General features: G+C 55.5%; 1 protein-coding gene across 1 annotated transcript; it reads left to right on the top strand.

Annotated features, from left to right (window-relative positions):
• Positions 1 to 279: 279 nt before the first annotated feature.
• KLHDC10 (kelch domain containing 10) lies at positions 280 to 18,101 on the top strand. Its single transcript, XM_066997204.1, has 9 exons — positions 280 to 440; positions 9,732 to 9,953; positions 10,434 to 10,588; positions 12,216 to 12,364; positions 12,975 to 13,059; positions 13,982 to 14,048; positions 14,597 to 14,644; positions 16,116 to 16,255; positions 17,414 to 18,101. Exons 1-9 carry the CDS (start codon positions 314 to 316, stop codon positions 17,621 to 17,623), a joined length of 1,203 nt encoding a protein of 400 aa, XP_066853305.1. The 5' UTR covers positions 280 to 313; the 3' UTR covers positions 17,624 to 18,101.
• The last annotated feature ends 1,183 nt before the right edge of the window (positions 18,102 to 19,284 follow it).

Genomic DNA, 19,284 nt, shown 5'->3' on the forward strand with positions numbered 1-19,284 from the left:
GAAACGCAGCCCGCGCACCTTCGTTCCGCCGCTTTTTCGTTCCGCGTCTCTTTCGTTCCGCCCCCCTGCCGGCATCATGGGGGGGGGGGGGGGGGGGGGGGGGGGCTGCTCCCAAGCTCGGCGCTCGATTGCTTCTGCCTGCCCGCGTCCGCACACCGCCCTTCCTCCCTCCCTCCCCGCCCGCCTTCCCCCACCTCCCAAGAAGGCCCCGTCTCATTGGCGGGATCCCCAGAAGCCGCCCGCTGATTGGGCGGCGCGGGGGTGGGAGGGAAGCCGCGGCCTGGCGGCGGCGGCCGGGTAGAAGACGGGAGCTATGGCGGCGGCGGCGGGCGGCGGAGGAGGAGAAGGAGGCGGCCGGGATCCGAAGGGGCCGCGGGGAGCGGCGGGGGGGGAGCTCCTCAACCGCTTCGTGCAGCTCCCGGGCAGGCCGCAGCCGGCGGGTGAGCGGGGGCCGGGCCCTGAGGGGAGAAGGAGGCCGCGCCCCCCCCTCCCCCCCGGGATCACCTCACGGGCCCGGCCCCCTCATAACGGGGGGGTTTTGGGGTCCCTGGGGGGTCCCGGGGGGGTTTTGGGGCCGTTGGGAGCCGTCCTGGCGGGGGGGTTTTGGGGTCCCGGGGGGGGGGGTTCGGGGTCCTGGGGGGGGTTAGGGTCGGGGTTTTGGGGTCGTTGGAGCCGGGGGCGGCGTTAACCTGACCTAATCCCCTTGGGGGGGGGTTCCTTCGCTGCCCCCCGGCCCCTTTTTCCCCCTCTCGTCCCCTTCTTCCCCCCTAATTCCTCCCCCTCGTCCCTTTTCCTCCCTCTTTCAGTCCCCCCCCCAATCCCTTTTCTCGCCTTGTCTCTTCCTTCCCAATCCTAACGGGCTCGGGACCGCCCCCCCCCCGGGGGCAGGGGTGCCCCCATCCCAACAGCCCCCACGTGTTTGGGGAGCACCCCAGGGCCACCCCGCAGTCCTACAGGAGGCATGGTCGCCCCCGTCCTGTCCATCCTGCGATCCTGAGGAGGGTCTGGGGCACCCTGGGGTCACCCCGCAATCCCACAGGAGGGGAGATCACCCCCATTTTATCAGTCCTGTGATCCTGAGAGGGGTTGGGGGTGCCCCAGGGTCACCCCACAATCCCTCAGGAGGGGAAATCGCCCCCAGTTAATCAGTGATGTGATCCTGAGAAGGATTTGGGGCACCCCGGGGTCACCCTGCAATCCTACAGGAGGGGTGTTCACCCCCATTTTATCAATCCTGTGATCATGACAAGGATTTGGGGCACCCTGGGGTCACGCCGCAATCCTACAGGAGGGGAGATCACCCCCCATTTTATCAGTCCTGCGATCCTGAGAGGGGTTTGGGGTGCCCCAGGGTCACCCTGCAATCCTACAGGAGAGGTGATCGACCCTGTTTTATCAGTCCTGAGATCCTGAGAGGGATTTGGGGCACCCCAGGGTCACCCCCCAATCCCCCAGGAGGGGAGCTCACCCCCATTTTATCAATCCTGTGATCCTGAGAGGGATTTGGGGCGCCCCGTGCTCCTGCGGTGCATTTCCCATCTGGTTTGGGGTTCCCCTCCTCGTGCCCGTAGCAGCCCCTCGCCCACCAGGGCCGCAGATTTCGGGGTGCTGCCACCCCGGAGGGGTTCCCAGCCCTTTCTGCCCCATCCCCACCTCGCCGAGCCCTTCAGGGGTGCGAAGCCCGCCCCGGACCAGCAGCTCCCGGGCCGCCGTTTGCACCCCGGTGAGGCCTCAGGAGCAGCGAGGACGCCCCCGAGCCTCGCGGGAGGGCCCAGGGGATTTGCCAGGCGGCTCCACGCCTCCTGTTTTGGGGCAGACACTCAAAAAAAAACGCTCCCTTCCTTCTGCGATGGGGGATTTTTTTTCGGTAAGGCGAGCTGGTTATCCTCCCCTTCCTGAATTCTGATCCTTGCCTCAAGCGCGTCCTCCTGACGCAGTCCTAACGCTTGCGTTCAGGGCTAAAATCACCTTTTTTTTGTTTTTTTTTTGGCTAAGGAGCGTGCCTGCACCTGGAGCTCAGCTCGGCGCCGGCGTTTTGAGGCCGCCTGCAGCTCGCCGGCGGCCTTGCTGAAAAGCCGGCTGGTGGAAATCCTCTCCTGGAGCTCACTGGAGTTTCCCCCCCCCCCCCGTCTGGCACCCGCTGAGGTCCTATTTTCGGCGCCCCAGCAGCTGCCGAGACGCAGAGGGGACGTTTCTTCCCCTCCGTCCGTTTTCCCCAGCCGGGGTTGTTCCCTTACCTCTCGCTCCTCTCGAGGAGCTTCCCATCCGTGCTTTCATCTTCCCACCGTTTAGGGCCCTGGAAGCTTTCCGCGAAGCGCGCTGCGGCTTTTTTTGCTGCTTTTTCCCCTTTTTTAGAAGTAATTCCTGCTGTAAATGCTGCAGGGAGCTGGTAGCGTGCCCTGGCCGTGGACGTTTTCTGTTTTCTCTCCGCCCCTCCCTGCAGAGCCCTCTAACCCCTGGTAAGCCGGGTGGCGTTTCGAGTAGTTTCTGGGTTCGTTTCTCGCCAAAACGGCACCAGAGCATCCACGTTTACGTCGGTGCCGCTGTCCTCGCGTTCTCCCTCCGTTCTTTCTTACGCGGCCACGAAAAACAGATTTAACTTACAGCTTCTGCCTTTTTCACCCCCCGGAGAATTTAAAATCCCGCGGGGAAGCGGCGGAGAAAGGGGAGGGGGAGGGCTCTCGGCAGCTGCCGTCGGAGCTGGGTCGCCGTGGCCGCTTCCTCGAGCGGGACGGTTCTGACGAGGGCTTCTCAGAAGAGGCGTTCACGGAGCAGTTTCTGCAGAAGAGTCTCGCCGGCGGCTTGGCAGCTGGAAAAAAAAAAGCAGTTTGCGTGTGGTTTTGCGCTCCTCGGAGGAAATCCTCCCGTCCACGCCGAAAACAGAGCCGCGGCAGCGATATTCGGCTCTCTTCGTCACCGCTTTGAGGGTTAAGTGGGGCAGAAACGAGCCGGAGAGCTGAATTACCTGCCTGCCTCTCCCGTGCTGGGCTCTTCTCTTTTCCCAGCTGCGATAGGGTTGGAGGGGTTTTTTTTTGGGGGCAGAAAGGTTCGGAATTTCTGATACGTCTTTAAAATTATACCAGGAAAAAAAAAACCAACGAGTATCCTGTACCCGTTTGTGTCTTGAGGGGGGGAGCAAGCCCAAAGCCATTTGTTTGAGGAGCGCTGTGCGCGACACCTTAATTTTCCGGAGCCCCTTTCCTGCTTTTCCTCTTTACAAAAAGCAAAAAAAAAAAAGGAAGGGAAGCTGCCCGAGGCGCGCCCGGTGCGTAAAAACCTGCCGCGATCCGTTAACGTTCAAGTTCACGGGGGTAAAAAGTTTCTCCTGGTTTCTCAGCCGGCCCCCTGCCCCCCCCGAGGACCCCGTTCCGAGCGCCGCCTGGAGGATCCGGGCCCTTCTGCTCCCTTCCCGCGTGGACGGGAGCGCTCGGGATGAAGGAGCGGGTCCGGGAGGAAGGGGAGATGCTGAAAAATACCCCCGAGCCAGCAGGGGAACGCGCAGGTCTGTGATAAAAGCACTGAATTTGGTGGGGACGATGGGAGAGCCGAGCGACGTGCCGCTTTTCGTCGAGCCCGGGGCTCTGGCAAGGCCCCAGCAGCGACATCCCACGAGTAGAAGAGCCGGCGCCCCGCTAACGGGACGGGGACGGGGAGGTGACAGCCCGGCGCCCGTCTTTTTCCCCTTCTCCCAGCAGGAGGACGACCGAAAGCCGCGGGAAACGCGAAGCGAGGAGGTGCGAGGGCGGTGCCTCCTTCCGCAGCGTTCAGGCAAAATGCTGAGGCTCGAAGGATCTCGTCGGAGGAGCCAGGGGTTCCCAGGGGTTCCCCCGAGGCGTAAAAGACCCGTCCACGGCTGCTCGGGCACTCTACAGCCAGAAAGACGTGGGAGGCACAGCGAGGACTTGGCAGCCCTCGTCCTTTCGTCCCCCAGGTGCTCCTGGCCGGATAACTTGGGTGTTTGTGCTCCTTGCGGCTCCGAGCGGCCAGACCCAGCTTACTTCAAGACCTTTTTTTAGAAATTAAAACCGCCCTCGTCTTCTGCGAGACCTCGCCTCGAGTTCCGTTACCTTCCCGCGCCTTCCGCTCTGCGAATCGCCTCCCGGAGGACGCCCCGCTGAAAACGGGCTGAGCAAAAAGAGGGCTGACGCGGGGAGGCGCCGGGGCCGCTCGAGGCCTGGTAGCTGCCTCTCCTGCCCCAGGAACGAGTTACTGATCTGTGTTCGTGAGCTTCGTGCCAGGTGGGCTGCAGGAGAGGGAGGGAAGGGCTCGACTGCTTGGGCGCAGCCTCCAGAGTGAAGTTGGAGTCGCGTGAAACGAAGAGGACTCGCGGCTGTATGCGCAAACGGTGTCACCGGTAAATACGGGGGTGACGAACGGTCCCTCTGGCCCTACGAGGAATGTCTCCGGGGGCCGTCCTTTAAGCAGGAGGGAAACTCGAGGGCATTAAAACCGGCGGTGCTTTGATTGCAGCTCAGGAGTTTCTATTTATTTGTTATTCTCTCAATTTTGGCCGAGCGTCCCCGTTGCAGCCTGGCAGGATGCAGTCCTTGCTTTCAGCATTACCTGCGTGGAAGGATCAGCCCGCAGCGCTGACCCGCTTCGGTGTACGCGGCTCTAGTTTTGGAAGCAGAATTAGCTGGGGGACGTGGGGGAACGCCTCTGCTCTGAGGAGAAGGCTTAGGAAGGGCGGTGCTGGCACCCCTGGGTGGCTGTCACGGGCTTACGGCTGGTCGCCCGTCATCTCAGTAAAACGGGGTGTCGGAAGCAATCCTCATTTGGCAGGAACGATCTGTCAGCCCTTTCCTCGTTTTCGGAGTCTCGCCGTATTTAAAGAGCTTTGAGGCTGGATGCGTTGATTTAAAAAAAAAAACAACAGCATGGTTTTCGAATGCGCGCTTGCAGTAGCGGAGTCGTTTCTCAAGCGCATCTCGGCTGGAGAAGAAGCGAGGCGGTTGCTCGTTCCTTGAGATTCAGAAACGCCAGCGGCTTTTGTTGCTCAGGTTCTCTTCTGGAGGTCAGAAGCCAGGCGCTGCTCCTGAATTCGCCGTGGATTTCACCTCCACGTGGACGCCCTGATCGCCGAGACTGGCCGTGCTCTTCAACTCCGGTCGTCCCCGCCGAGGCGACAGATAACCGCGCGTGTTCTCCGTGGCGGGGAGCGTCCGTAATGACGAGCGAAACCTTTCAAAGCTTGCATTTAATTATTCTGGTGACCGCAGATTCCGGACGGAGCAGGCAGTTCTCTCTAAATTCCGTCGTCTCCAAACCGGGCACCTGCCGCGCAGACTCTGGCCACCCTGGCTGTGCGAAAGGATGTTTTTTTTGTGTCCCCAGCAAGCACCAGCACGCGGCAAAGCTTAGAAATGAGGCCTCGTGATCGCGGAAAGGAGCTGTTGCCACCGATTCTGGTGGCCGTGCTGGTGGAAGGGCATGGCCTGCGTCCGCTTCCAGAGTCTCGCTTCTTAAGCCCGAGGCAGGCAGGTTCACCTCGCGTGGCTTTGCTCCCGAAGGACCTAGGAGTCGTTTTTTCCTCCTGCAGGTTGCGAAGGAAAAGAGCGTGGCATCGCTCTGCTGGGAAGTGGTAACGAGGCGCTGTGGCGACTAAAGAAAACTCCCGTAAAAAGTAAAACTGAACTCTGCAGAAAGCTGATGGCGGAGGCAGACCTCGCTCTGCCGAGAGCTTATTACCGCTGATGAACGCATTTATTTCTGCTTTTCTGGCAGCGCGCTCACGGTAAGGACAAGGCTGGTTTCGTGTAGGCTCTCAGGGCAACCCAGTATTCAAGTCTCCTGTTGTTTATTTATATTTCTGATCACTGAATCTGCCTCATTCCACCTTCTTTAAACTAATAAAAGCCGTCTGGCTGGCTTACCGACCCGCTCGCGGGTATTCCCCCCGCCGTTAACCAAGCCGGCGAGGTGCCGCCAGCGTTCTTTTTCCTGCGGCAATCGGAGGGCGGATAATCGGCTGGAAAGCGGGCGCCTTTGTCCTCTGCGCCTTGTCTCGGCGCTGCCCCGTTGGAAGAGCCTCTCACCTTTTTTGCCGCCCCGTGATGCGGTGGCCGCACTGACTCAGCGCGTGCTCCGCCGTTTAATTCTCCTCCCGGGTAACTTTATGGAGCTGTTGAAACGCAGCGGAGCAATCCGGCCGGCTCGGCCGGAGCTGTTGACACGCGGCGTGGTTCTAGGCGAGCCGGTAGCATTTAATCTGCTGCACAGCTTCAGGGAATGTGACTTCTTGAACGTGAGTGGTTTTTCCAGGCTTTTCGTAGATCTCCGTAGCTCGCAGGCCTCCCAGTTGGAATTTAATAAACTTTGAAGCTTGCGTTGGGGAGAATAGGAACGATGTTTACATTAGGATGCAATTCAGCTTTAAAACTCTAGCGTCCTCCTCCCCGTAAGAGGGACGTGTTGACCAGGAGCCTCGTTGGATGCCATTCAGGGCCGTTAAACCTTCCTCCTTTGACGTGAGGGGTTCCTGTAAGCGTTCTTACCGACGCCTCTCTTCTCTCCTCCTCTTCTCCCCAGATCTGTTCTGCCTTCAGAGCTCTCCGAGAGGTAGGGATCAAGCATCTCCTGCGTCAGGGGCCGTGCCGCGTCAGGAAGTCCGGCAGCAGGTGCTCACACTGCCTTTTTCCTTGCCCCCCTTTGTTCTGATAATACGCTGTGCCGGAGAGGTGTTTAATTAGGAGGCAGCTCTAACGAAGTTCACCTGGGCCGTGCGAGCGGCTCCCTCTGAAGTCACCTAATGAATCCCCTGCAGAGGGCGGCTTGAGCAGGGCGTCAGCAGGTCGGCGCGTAAAGGTAGCCGGCGAGCGAGCTTCTATCGAGCAGCTCCGTCCTAAATTAGGAGTGTCCTCGTTGTGTCCCTGCCGCAGTATTTCAGCTTAATTCTGGCTGGGTGGCTGCTTATTCCCGTTCCTGCCCTGAGCACCAAGGGGAAGGAGTCTCCGAGGACTGCACCTTCCCGTCCTGCCGGCTCGCTGCTGCTCCAAAGCAGCCACGCTGGGCTTCACAGCCTTCAGCCGGCCACACAACCCGTTTCCCAGTGTAACTCTCCGTAAAGCCGTTTTCTCTAACTGAATTACTTAATAATTAATAATCTAACTGGAGAGTTGCTGGCGAGGCCCTTGGCCGGGGGTTGTGCTGGCTGCAGGAGGAAAGCAGCAAACCTGTGGGTGTTTTCCTCTTCCTGCACCACCAGAAGCTGCTGTGCGTTGGGTAGGCTCGTCGCAGCTGCTGACGCTCGGAGCAAACACGTCCAAAACGTGCGTTAAGGATTTTGGCAGGAGCCGCGAATCATCGAATAGGGCGAAATTAAATGGAAACCCGTCTCCTCGCTGGAGGTCCAGGGCGTAGAGCTTGTCTGCTGAGGAAACCGATCTGAATGAGCTCCTAAGTACGTCCAGCTCGGACGGTTCCTTTCTTTAAAAGGCAGAACTAGAGAAAAAGGTTAATTTTCTAGAGGTAGCAAACAGATTTCTGTATAAATGGGAAGATGCGTACGTGCTCGGTGTACCCCTCCTGCTGTGCCGGGGACCTGCGTGCGCCAGAGCACTGAGCCCTTCGTGTCAAACCTGAACTTCTTGACAAGGCCAGGCGCCTTCCCTTTTCATTTTGAAAGAATGCCTCCTCGGTTTTGTTTATTAACGTATTTTCTTTGAATTGAGCCCTTTAATCCGCTCGCCGTGTGCGAAGCTCGGCCTTATTCCCCTCTTCCCTCTGCAAGGTTCTCCCTGCAGGGGTTTTAACAGGGAAATAGGATCCGCAGTGAACGTAAAAGTCGTATTTCAACTCTTAATTCCCTATTACCACTTAAACATGGTGTGGCTGGACTAAACCTCCCCTGCCAGCTGTGTGCTCGGTGCCGCTCCCCTTTCAGCCCTTCCAGGCTCCTTGGGACCGCCAGGGACGAGGCAGAAGATGGCTGGAGCCGGGCGAGCTTCCTTTGGCCGGGTGCAGACGCGTGAGCCCTTCTGTAGGATTTCCTTTATGGACTGCGGAGAGACACGGGCACCTCCCGGGCCTGCTTTTGGCTGCAGACATGCAGGGTGAGAGGAATCGCCCTCTGGAGGTGGCTGCCTGCGGGAGGCTGAACCATTGCCTTCACCCCGAGTACCTTTATTATCGCCCCTGGGCTCGCTTAGGGGAAACGAGTCCCTTCTTCGGGTAGTTCCAGGCTTTAAAACACGAAGCCAGGAGGGACGGATGCTCGTTGCCCTCCGTGAATCCCCTCTGAAGCACGCGGCGCGCGTTAGCAGCTCAGTCCGGCGCCGAGGCCAGGAGCTTGCTGGCTGCAGCCCTCGGAGCTTTTCGTAACCACCCCTCGGTGCGGGTGCGCGGCTAGCTGGGAGCACGAAGCTGCCTCAGCAGAGAGGCAGAAGACGAGCGATTTTTTTTTTTCCTTCCCTTCCCTTTCCACCCCTCTCTTTCGTTCGGGGCATGCCGGGGCCCTGGAAGCAAGCCAGGGCCGTGGAAACTTTGCCGCGAGGCGTCTGTGTGAACTCCGAGCAGCTTTAATACCGCACGCGAGCTGGAACAAAAAGCGGCAGCAACACGCCAGGAAGGTGCAAGCACAGCTGCTTGTGCTGAGCTAAAATCCGCAGCTTGGTCTGGACAAATCATTTATTTCACCTTTCGTGCAGGAAAGATGCTTGCTGCTTCGTTTGTTGTCGCTCCGTGCGTCCGATTCACTGCTGATAATCGTAACGGGCTCTAAGAAGAAACACGATGGGTCCTACCGAGACCTTTCCCCGGGTCCTGTTCCATCTTAAAAGTCCCTAAAAGAGCTGTGAGGGCAGGTGGGTGGTGCAGATCATGGGTTGCTGGCTCTGAGGGCAGCTGTGGGGATCCGCTTTTGATTTTTATTTTTTTTTCCCTTTTGGCCTTTATTGTCAGCTGAACCAAAGTCTGCCGTGAGGGGTGATTGAAGGGTGGTGGTCACCCGCTGAAATTTTAGGGGAACATTACATATCGTCCTTCTCGAGGTGAAGCTGAGAGGCAGTCTCACCAAAACCATGTTATATTGCATTAAAAAAATGAGTTTTGGAACTTTCCTGGTCTACGCCCGTCTCATAACCAGATCCTTTGTTCGGGGACCCGACTGTTTTCTCTTCTTTCCTCTTTCTCCTCCCTTACGTGGCCCCCTGTCGCACTGGAGGAAAACCCCTGGCTCTGTGCTGGCCTCTTACGAGCGCTGAATCAGAACAAGCGTGGAAGTTTGATCGCTTGTCGGTGAAGACTTCGGATGCCCAACAAGATCATTGCTGTTGAGTTTGTCCCAGACCGACCGCCATGCGCGTACCGGTCTGTTTGCCTCTTCTGGTTGAGGCCTGAGCTTGAGCTCCCCGTCGGCATTTTGGAGCTATTTCCTAAGTCAATCAGTCACCCAGAATGCTAGAAAGGGGAATTGGTTAACAAATAACAACTAAAAAAAACCTTGAAGCTAGCTTTTGCGGTAGGATTGGCGTCTGAAAGGCTTCTCATGCCCTGAGCTGCGGGCCTGTGCTCTGGGGGCTGCAGCGGACGTGACCGAGGCGGTGACGCGCGGCGGCTCTCCCTGCTCCCGCTCAGAGAGGCGGATCCGACATGAAAACCGTCACCTCCCGGCTGCAGATGGGACTCCTTGCTGTCAAACCCCGCGCTGAGGACCACCGTGCTCCTGCCCCTCAGCCACCAGCGTGGCCGCAGACGTCCCCCTGAGGCTCCCCTGCCTTCTCTTTGCGCTGCAGGTCACAGATCTCCCCCCGCGAGGAGCGGCCACCGGTGCGTGGCGGACAACGCCAACCTGTACGTCTTTGGAGGCTACAATCCCGATTACGACGAGTCCGGTGGGCCGGAGAACGAAGACTACCCGCTCTTCAGGGAGCTCTGGCGGTACAACTTTGCCACGGACACCTGGCATCAGATGGGCACGGAAGGCTACATGCCCAGGGAGCTGGCCTCCATGTCACGTACGTATGGAAACGCAGCGCCCGGGCATCGACTCCTGAGGCTGCTGTAATTGGTGGCATGCAAAACCAGGCAAGAACCGGGAAATCTGGGGCCCGTTTCCATCTCTCGTACGCGTAGGCCGTGAGTTTGGGTTGGGTTTTTTTGGTTTTTCTTCCTCTTCTCTAGGGCTGAGGCCAGGAGGAAGAAAAAACTTCAGATGTCTTTGGGAATTGAGCTTAACAGCTGCGAGGCCTCTGTGTTTTCGGTGGACAGGTGCTTGATGCAGCCATCTCAGAGCACCCAAAATAGATCTCTTTGTTCGCTAGTCGTTTTTAAAAGTGAGCCCTTGGTTTCCATGGTTTTAGCTTGCATTCTCTCTCTTTTAGAGCGTTCCAAGGCCATAAACGCATGGCGTGAGTTGTAGGATGTCTGAACGGAGCAGAGTCGCTCTGCCTCGCTGCCTCTCACAGCAACAAGTCTCTCTGCTCTGTCTTTCCTAGTCGTATTGCACGGCAACAACCTGCTCGTGTTCGGGGGCACCGGGATCCCCTTCGGGGAGAGCAACGGCAACGACGTCCACGTCTGCAACGTCAAATACAAGAGATGGGCCCTGCTCAGCTGCCGAGGGAAGAAACCCAATCGAATCTACGGCCAGGTAGGAGGCGCAGCACTTGTCGGGCACGGTGCGCGTGCCTGCGTACGCTACGTGGTGTCCTGCAGCGGGGGCCAGAGCTTGAAAACTGCCCTTTTCCTTTGAAATCTCAAAGAATCTTGCAGTTGGAAAACTCCAAATTTAACTAGATGGCAGATGGATTTGACTGAAAAGGTACGTCTGATAAAAGCAGTAGCTGGTACTTTCTGGAGTTGCTCTGTAGCCTCCTCAGAGCCTTTAAAATCCCAAATATAAATGAAAACAATGTTTAGGAGGTCTAATTTGTGTTAAAATAACACCTTTTAAAACTGACCATGGCGTCCTGAATGAGCTTGATGTCCAATACAGCGCAAAAAACTACATTCACTCTCGTGGGAGGTCTGCCAGCTTTTGCTGTGCTTTCCAGTAACACTGCCGTGAATCCGTGCAGACGTTTACAACCCACCTAATTTCTCATTTAGCCGCATGCCAGACGCTTGGGGTCGGGGAGGGCTGTCTTCCCCTGTCCCAGCGCAGCCCTAGCCGGCCTTGGGCAGCAGCTGCGCCTCTTCTCCCACCTCGGATCGCGTCGGGGAAGGGCTGCCCGCACCGCCTTCGAGCCGACGCTCCCGAGTGCTTCTGAATTGTGCAGGCTGTCTCCGTTTGGTGAGGCTTAACCACTGCGTTCAGGGCTTTATTATGCTTAATCCTGCTGGCTGTCTGATACTGCTCTATAAGATTCTCCGTACCAGTATGCGTAAGGTCAGCGTGAAGGAGACCCAGGGTTTTCTCTGCTTTGAGCCCCTGCTGCACAGATTCGAATCATCTGACGTCTGAAACGTAGCAGCTCCTCTCGGCTCATCTGGCTCGCTGCTCAGCCTTGCCTCCTCCGCGGCTTTTTTCCTTTCTGTTCCTTTATTAAGCTTCTTGGCACCTGCTGCTGCTTGCACAGTGTTTCGTGCCATTTGTTCTGCTTTTCTGGGAAGCCTTGCCCTGTATCTCCCGTGTTCCCCCTGAAGCTTTGAACACTCTTTCCCTTCCTTCTCCCCTCGGCTTTTGGAGCTCTCCACTCTTGCAGTTACGGAGGGTTCAGAGGGAGCCTTTTGCTACAGCTGCCGGCGCGTTGCGAGCCAGTCCAAATGCCGCCTCCTGATCGCGAGGATCAGGACTGGCCCTGCTCAGGGCTCAGTGCACTGGTTGTTGGCAGTAAGGGAGCATCACCGAGGCTTATGCTAAGAAACCTCTCTGCCGGGTTTTAGAAACTCTTTCCAGGAACGTTAGTGTTGCCATGACACTGCTCTCCCTGATGAAACCGAAACAAGAATTTTTCTTACAGAATTCAAGCTCGTGGGCTTTCTTCCCCGCCTCGTGCCCCAGCTTTCTCCTCTAGCCATTACTTCCTTTTCCCTCGGGAGTTTTTTTTTTTTCTTCCTGTTCCTTTTAGGTACTCATTCTGTGACCGTGGAGCTGCAGAAACCCCACTATACTTTTGCATTTTCTTCGTTTGCCCTTTGTATATTTTCTGAACACAGAGCTCCGGAATTTGTGGGTAGAGCTTTGCCAGCAGTGCCTTGCTTCGGGAGGGTGGGAGTCCTTTTTCAGGCGCTGCTGCCACATGTCCTTCCTAACTGTTTTCCCTGTTACCTTGCAGGCCATGGCCATCATCAATGGTTCCTTGTACGTGTTTGGTGGGACGACCGGTTACATCTACAGTACCGACCTGCATAAGCTAGACCTCAACACTAGGGAGTGGATCCAGCTGAAACCGAACAACATGTCCTGTGACATGCCAGAGGAGAGGTGAGAAGCTGTCGGTCTGGAGAGCTTTCCCACTGGGGAGTCGTCGCTTTTACCGGGACTGAGAAGCTCAGAGAGCACGGACAGGCTGCCGAGAGCTTTTAGAGCAGCGTCTTTGTGAACCCACTGGGTCTGGTATGCAGGAGGATTTAGGGATGGGGTGTGCAGCTCCTGCCAGGCACCGCTCTGTGCTGCCAGACCAGAGGAGGGGACTTGGGGCAGCTGGCGAGCGCTGCGGAGGGGACGAGACTCCGCCTGATCCCTGTCCCTTGTCTCGTTCTGTAGCGAGGTGCAGAGGAAGATCTGTTAGCGACCTCAGGGTGAGAAGGGAAAGGAGTATTGAGGGCTCTTGTGCTCCAGAAATTGTTGCATTTAAGGTCCGTGCTGCTCTGCTCTCAGAAAACACCTTTCCAGCTGCTGAAGTGCTGCTTGGGTTGCTCGTGAAAGCTTCCGCAGCCCCTGCAAACTGCCAGCCTGAGGGACTGGCACGGCGTGGGCAGGCTTGGGGTGCCTGCTCAAACCACTCGAGAGCGGTGGTGCTCGCAGAAAGCTTTGTTCTTGCTCACTTGCGCTAATTCCTCGTGCTGCCAAATGTCCGTCTCTGCACCTGCAGGTACAGACATGAAATCGCACACGACGGTCAACGGATTTATATCCTGGGAGGCGGAACTTCCTGGACAGCTTATTCCTTAGATAAGGTAAGGTGATCAGAAACCTGCAGGCCTTGCCTGGACAGGAGGTTTTCTGCGGCGAGGCATAACCAGCGCAGTCACTTCGTCTGTCTGGGGAGCTGGGTTTAAAAAATAAAAATAATTACTGGGAGCAGATTTCTCTCCTGCTTCTGTAAAACCTGGTGTTACCGCAAACACGTCCCGTGGACTTAGAAATGACTCATCTGTGTTACCTGATGACAACACAGATGTGCAAAATAGCTTTGTTCTCACAGACCTGTTATCAAAGATTCTTGTTTTAAAAACTCTTGGGACCTCTCTCTCAACTCTGTAGTTGCGCCAAAACAGGAAAGTGCCAACGAAGTTCCTTGATGTGTAATTTGAATATCGATATGGTGACTCCTCCTTCTTAATCCTAAGTTTTAATTTCCTTTCTCGTAAACATTTTTCCCCGTTAAAATTTGGGGAGGGAAGAGTGAATTCATCTTGGAATGGTGAGATGATAAATGAGGAGGCTTTAAATAGCGCTCCACTTCCCAAAAAGTGGAAACTGTAGAAGTTAACGTGACTTTTCCGCTTCATTCTCTGAATTTTTGTCTTCTTAGGTGCAGTATGAGCTAAGTATTTCTAAATACCTCTGAGAACTGGAGGGTGTGGGCTTTATTGGTCCCTTTTTTTTTCCTAAAAGCAATATTCTTTTTGTCCAGCTTTGGGGCTCAAATAGCACAGTTGCGGAGGAAAGCCTTAGTAAGCCGGTATGTTTTGAAGGTGATTTTATACCTGCTTAGTCACTGGCTGCATTAGCTATTTTCATTTTTACACTTGGTGAACCAGAGGTGTTATTTATAGTGGCTCCCCGGGTCGGAGTCTAGTTTCGTCACCCTGCAGCTGCGTCAGCGTAGTGCTGGCAGAGCCAGGAGCAACTAACGGCCCCTCTTTGTTCCTTCAGATCCACGCCTACAACCTTGAGACCAACACCTGGGAGGAAATTGCCACGAAACCGCATGAAAAAGTTGGTGAGTCTGGAAACGTCGCCAGTCGTCGTCTTTAAACCAGAGAGCAGCCAGGATGCGCGAAAATGCAGTCAGGTGGCAGTCTGAAAGCCTGCCTTGAAGCCTTGTTGTAGTCATGACTTTAACTGGCTTCAGGACCCTGCTCCTTTGTAGCTTTAGCAGTGAGAACTAACCCAGGTGGAGTTTATTTGGCTTCTCTCCCTCCCTGGAGAGGTGAGGTGATAGGGGCTGCCCATCTCTGCTCCCTCTGAGGGACAGGGTGCTGGCCTGGTTAGCGCTGGGAGTCTCCCTGAAAAGCCAGAGGGGAGAGCTGGAGGCTGTGGGGAGTGAGATCTTTCTTTCCTGGAGAGCAGATAGAGGCCAAACCTCCTGAAAGAGCCAGTTGCTAAATTAGAGATGTTAGACCTGTGATTGCGGGAAAGCAGAAGCCCTTATCAATGAAAAAAGGAATTCTCGTCCTTGATTATACGTTGAGGTAAAATCACCACTTGTGCGAGCACTGTAAAAGCAGCTAGAGTTGATGCCTCTTTCTTTTTTTGTTTCCCCCTCAGGCTTCCCAGCAGCCCGAAGATGCCATAGCTGCGTTCAGATAAAAAATGGTAAAGCCTGCCTGTTGAAAATTGGTGTATCTCGATACAGCCTAGCGGTGACAAGCCACGTTCGAGGGAACTGCAGGGCACGCGTGTCTTTTCTGGAAGAGGATTTCTTTCCCGTTAACAGCCTTAAACCACCTGATTGACACCACTCTTCATACGAGGGAGATTGCTCTTGCAGGCAAACGTGTTTCTGAAACGCACGGTGCTGTCCCTGCCTGGAATTGGGCAGTGTTTTATGCAATTAACACGACATACAAATTTCCTTGGGACACGTGGCTACCTTAATGTAAAATATCATGCATTTTAGCACGATAGCATAACATTTTAGCCACGGGTGTCCGTGATAGTTTGCAGCTTCTTGGTGGCGAGCTTACGTAGGGGTTTGAGCGATGCTTCTGTTAGAGCCTGGCGACTCACCGGCTGGCTTCACAGTTTGCTTTGAAAACCAAAGTGGGGCCAAGTCCTGGGAGCTGAGTTCTTTAGAGACGAGATTGTTCAGGGATTTCTATGATAGCGTGTGTCCTTTCCATGATGCTGTACGTCCAAGATGCTCACATAGCGTGGATTACGAGGCAGTAACAGAGCTAGCACTTCAGTCTTTCCATTTTCTAGTAAAAGGGTGGCTGTGTTATACGCCAGGAGCTGCACAGAGCTTAGCAGAGCCTTTTGCTCCTCCCTTCAGTCCTCCAAACGTTCCCACTGTAAATAACTTGCACACAGCTCCTTGAAGCACAGCTTAAAGAGGGCCGTGCACGTGCAGCCTGTGTTCGATTGTCCCGTTGTGACTGGCAGCGTTTGGACCTCTCCCATAGCCTCATTGTCCTCAAAGAATGCGTTTTCCCAACCCTGATAAATAACACATAGCTCATAATGGACTGAAGGAGCAGTTAGAGCGTTGATCCTTCTTCTTAAAACCGTTTTCAGTTCTGCTGCTGAATGCTGGATGTTTAAATGCGCTGAGCCGTGCAGAAGCGCGATGCAGCTGATTATATGTCTTAGGAGCGCTAATTGTGGCAGTAAAGTAAGGCAGGAGGTGGGAGATGCTTCCGGCCGCCTTCAGCATCGTGCAAGTCGAGAACTTGTGCAAAGCCAGGAGCTGAGGACCTGGCACTAGGGCACACAGCAGCCTGGGGCCAGGGCTGTGACTGGTCCCTGTGGGCTTACAAACACAGGAATCAGCTCGAACCTCTGCATTCAGGCTGGTTAGGGCTTGCTGCAGCGCCTTAAAGCAGGAATCGTCCTGCATCCGTGCTTCTCAGGGGCACTCGTCCCTTCATCTGCCGGAGCGGGGCTGGGATCACGGGCTGGGAAGTGGCCTCAGTAGGGTGGGACTGACCTGGGAGGTGGCGAGAGCTTGTGCTGAGACAACCTAAGCGGCGATCCTAAAACCGTTCAGAAAGGTGCTCGCTTCATCTGCAGCACGTTTTGTAATTCCCGAGGGATGTAAGCACTGCGGGTTTCCTCTCTCCTGCAGATGTGTTCGTCTGCGGAGGCTATAACGGAGAAGTGATTCTGGGAGACGTCTGGAAGCTGAACCTGCAGACTTTCCAGTGGGTCAAGCTGCCAGCCGCCATGCCTGAACCCGTGTATTTCCACTGTGCTGCTGTCACCCCAGTAAGTGACTCACTTCTTTCCTGCGTCGCTCAAGGTCAAGGTGTTTGTCCGAGCGTTTGTGTGGGCTGCAGATAGAGCTGAGCAGATGTTACCGCCTGGGTGCAGCATCTCGAGGGAGGCTGAGAGCCGCTCTGAGGTTACCACGCCGACTACTTCTGCTGTTTGAAGAGCTGTAGCACACAGTTTCTGCTGTCTGAAAGCAGCGATGTGGACCTTTAGCTTTTAAACTGCATTAGCTCTAGCTCCAGGAAGTAATTCGGTGTGAGAACTTCAATTCCTGTTCGCAAAAGGAAATAAAACACCCACAAATACTTCCCCGAGTAAATGTTCTTGCTGTGAATTTGGCCCACAGAGCACAGCTAGGGTTGGAAGATGAGCAGGTGAGCGGCCTTCTGTGGAAAAGCCAGGAAGGTGCCTTTTGCAGTACCTTGAAGCAGAGCGAGGCGTGACCGACAGGCAGCACGAAGTGCATTTATCTATGCCTTCAGCCTCCTGTACCTCAGGGAAACGAGAGAGGACGAGATGCTCAGGGTCCTTTCGTCATCTGGGTTGGCAGTTAGTTATAAATGCAACTTTTTCTGGGAAATCCTAGGCTGGATGGACACATTTACCAAGAAGGAGGTAGGCGATGAGAGCAGGACTGCCCTTTCTTTTCCTGTACGCTGAGAAAATGCCACTCAGAGCAGGCCAGCAGCCAAGCTTTTCCCGTCTCTACATTTGTGTGATTCCTCGAGCAGGCTCGTGTTGTGCTGCTGAGCCAGCAGAGGGAACACAGCATCTCTTTGTGCGTTTTTTTTTTTTTTTTTGACTTTTTAGCTAAATATATTTTCTTAAATGTAAGTACGGTTCTATAATAATAAATTATCACTTTGCCCCACTCCTAAAATTGATTCCTTGGGGTAGAATTCACCTAGCAAAGCACTCTAAGCTGGTGGGTACGTGCTTTAGGGTGAGAGACGCATGCCCTCAGCCTCGTGATTCCTCCCCCTAGCTATGAAAGGAGCCCAGGGAGAGCGGCTCAGGTGGTGACGCCTCTGTCAGGTGCACAGAAAGCCGAATCCTGGTTTTCCTGGCAGCATCGTGCTTCGGCGTGGGCCAGCACCTTCAGGTTTGCCCTTTCTGCCTGCGCCCCGTGTAACTCCCCTCTCTCCTCTCCAGGCTGGCTGCATGTACGTTCACGGCGGGGTGGTCAACATCCACGAAAACAAACGGACTGGCTCGCTCTTCAAAATGTGGCTGGTGGTGCCCAGCCTGCTGGAACTGTCGTGGGAGAAGCTCCTCGGCTACTTCCCTCGCCTAGCCACGCTCTCCAGAGCTCAGCTTTTGCACCTCGGACTGACGCAGGGACTCGTTGAGCGACTAAAATGAGGCCGTCTCGGGCTTCTGCCCCAGGCACACCATGTCCAAAAGGCCCCTTCCCCTCCCCTATTTATGGATACTGCGGGTGGTCTCGCTAAGACCACGGCGGAACCTGCTCAGCGCCTTACTCAGCAAATACATCGATGCCTTTCCGGAGATTTTTACTTTCAGTTGTCGGAACTTCCGCTTTTTATTTATGGAGCTCGAACTTCCTGCCGTTAATCAGAAAAAAAATACTCTGGGACTCATTCATGCCATCCAGCTGCCATCAGCACACGCTTGCAATCTAACGGGGGGGGGGGGGGTGGGCTGGGGAGCTTCACAAATGTCAGACCTCACGCTGCCGTGGGGGCGCATCCCCGTTAGCATTTTCACGAGCTGTACCTAACGGAGGCCGTTCCCTGCGGAACGACAGCTGCCTTTTGCTCTGGGTGCCGCCCCGCTGAGCTCTCCCTCTATAAAAAAAAAAGAACTCTTGCCCTTTGAAGGCTTCGCATGTGTTTTGTGGGCATGTTCCCAGCCTCTTCGTGCTTCGGAAGGGGGCCAGGACGTTGCGCGAGGAGGCACTGAGCGAATCTCAGCCCGTGCAGCGTTCCTGGCGTGGTCTGCGTCGATTTGAAGCGCCTGCGGCTGTGTTCTTCGCCTTTTCATATTGAAAGGGTTGCTTGGAAGACTGGTTAAAGGTTGCCACTTAACGGACTACCGTGTAGTTTACTCAGGGTGCTGGGGGGGGGAGCAGCTCTGGGGGGGGCTCCCCCTCAGACCTGCAGGGAGCTGCACGAAGACGGGGCCAGGCTCTGCGCTGTTCCCTGGTTCAGGTTCCCCCTGAACCCCCCACCTGGCTTCCACCATCTGATTCTCCACCGCCTACCTGGGAGCTTTTTGGGCTCCTCCCTCCCCTGTGTTGGAGCAGTCCCTTGTTCACTTTTTGTTCTTCTGGGGGCAGGGGATGTTAGGCCTTCCAGGAAACATAGCATTAAAAAAAAAAAAGAAGAGTGAGGGAACAGCTCTCATGCCACAAGCAGTGTTCCTCTCTGCCCCAGCAGGAGAAGGGACAGGGGTCTGTCCCTTGCTGTGTGCTATGTGCTGTGACACTCAGCAGCCCTCCTCCACTGGCACCAGGTTTGTGCAAACTCCTTCTCCTTCAAAGCTCATTTTTAAGTGCCCCCCCTTTTTTCTTTTAAAAAGGGGCAGCAAAACCCAAACCAGCTTTTCCTAATCCCTTCCCCTTCTGTCAGCTAAGACCAAGGTTAGGTTCTGCAAGGTTTTAGTTTCCGTTAGATTCTGCAGGGTTTCAGTAGACAGCATTCGTGTCGAAACAAACCCTGGCCTTGACTTCACCTCATTAACCTGACCTGCAACTGCCCGAGCCTGACCCCCCAGCTTAGGGTGCACCCAGCTTTCTTATTCACAAGCCCCAGCGTTAAACCCTTCCAGTTCTTGCGTGCAGATTTGGCCCCAGTCCTGCTGTTTTTTTTCCAGCCCCAGCACAAAACAGCTGCAAGGTGAGCACCACTGCTGAGTGTTTTCCTGGCAGCTCTGCAGCCCCTGCCCAGCTCTGGGGTTTGGGAAACAATGAGCAGCAAGGGCAGGACTCAACCCTGCCCTCCTGCCCCTGGGCTGTGTCCTCTTCTGGAGTAAGCTTTTGGGACCATGGTGGGCAAGGTGAC

This window comes from Anser cygnoides, chromosome 1, assembly GCF_040182565.1.
Source record: "Anser cygnoides isolate HZ-2024a breed goose chromosome 1, Taihu_goose_T2T_genome, whole genome shotgun sequence".
NCBI classification, from domain to species: domain Eukaryota; kingdom Metazoa; phylum Chordata; class Aves; order Anseriformes; family Anatidae; genus Anser; species Anser cygnoides.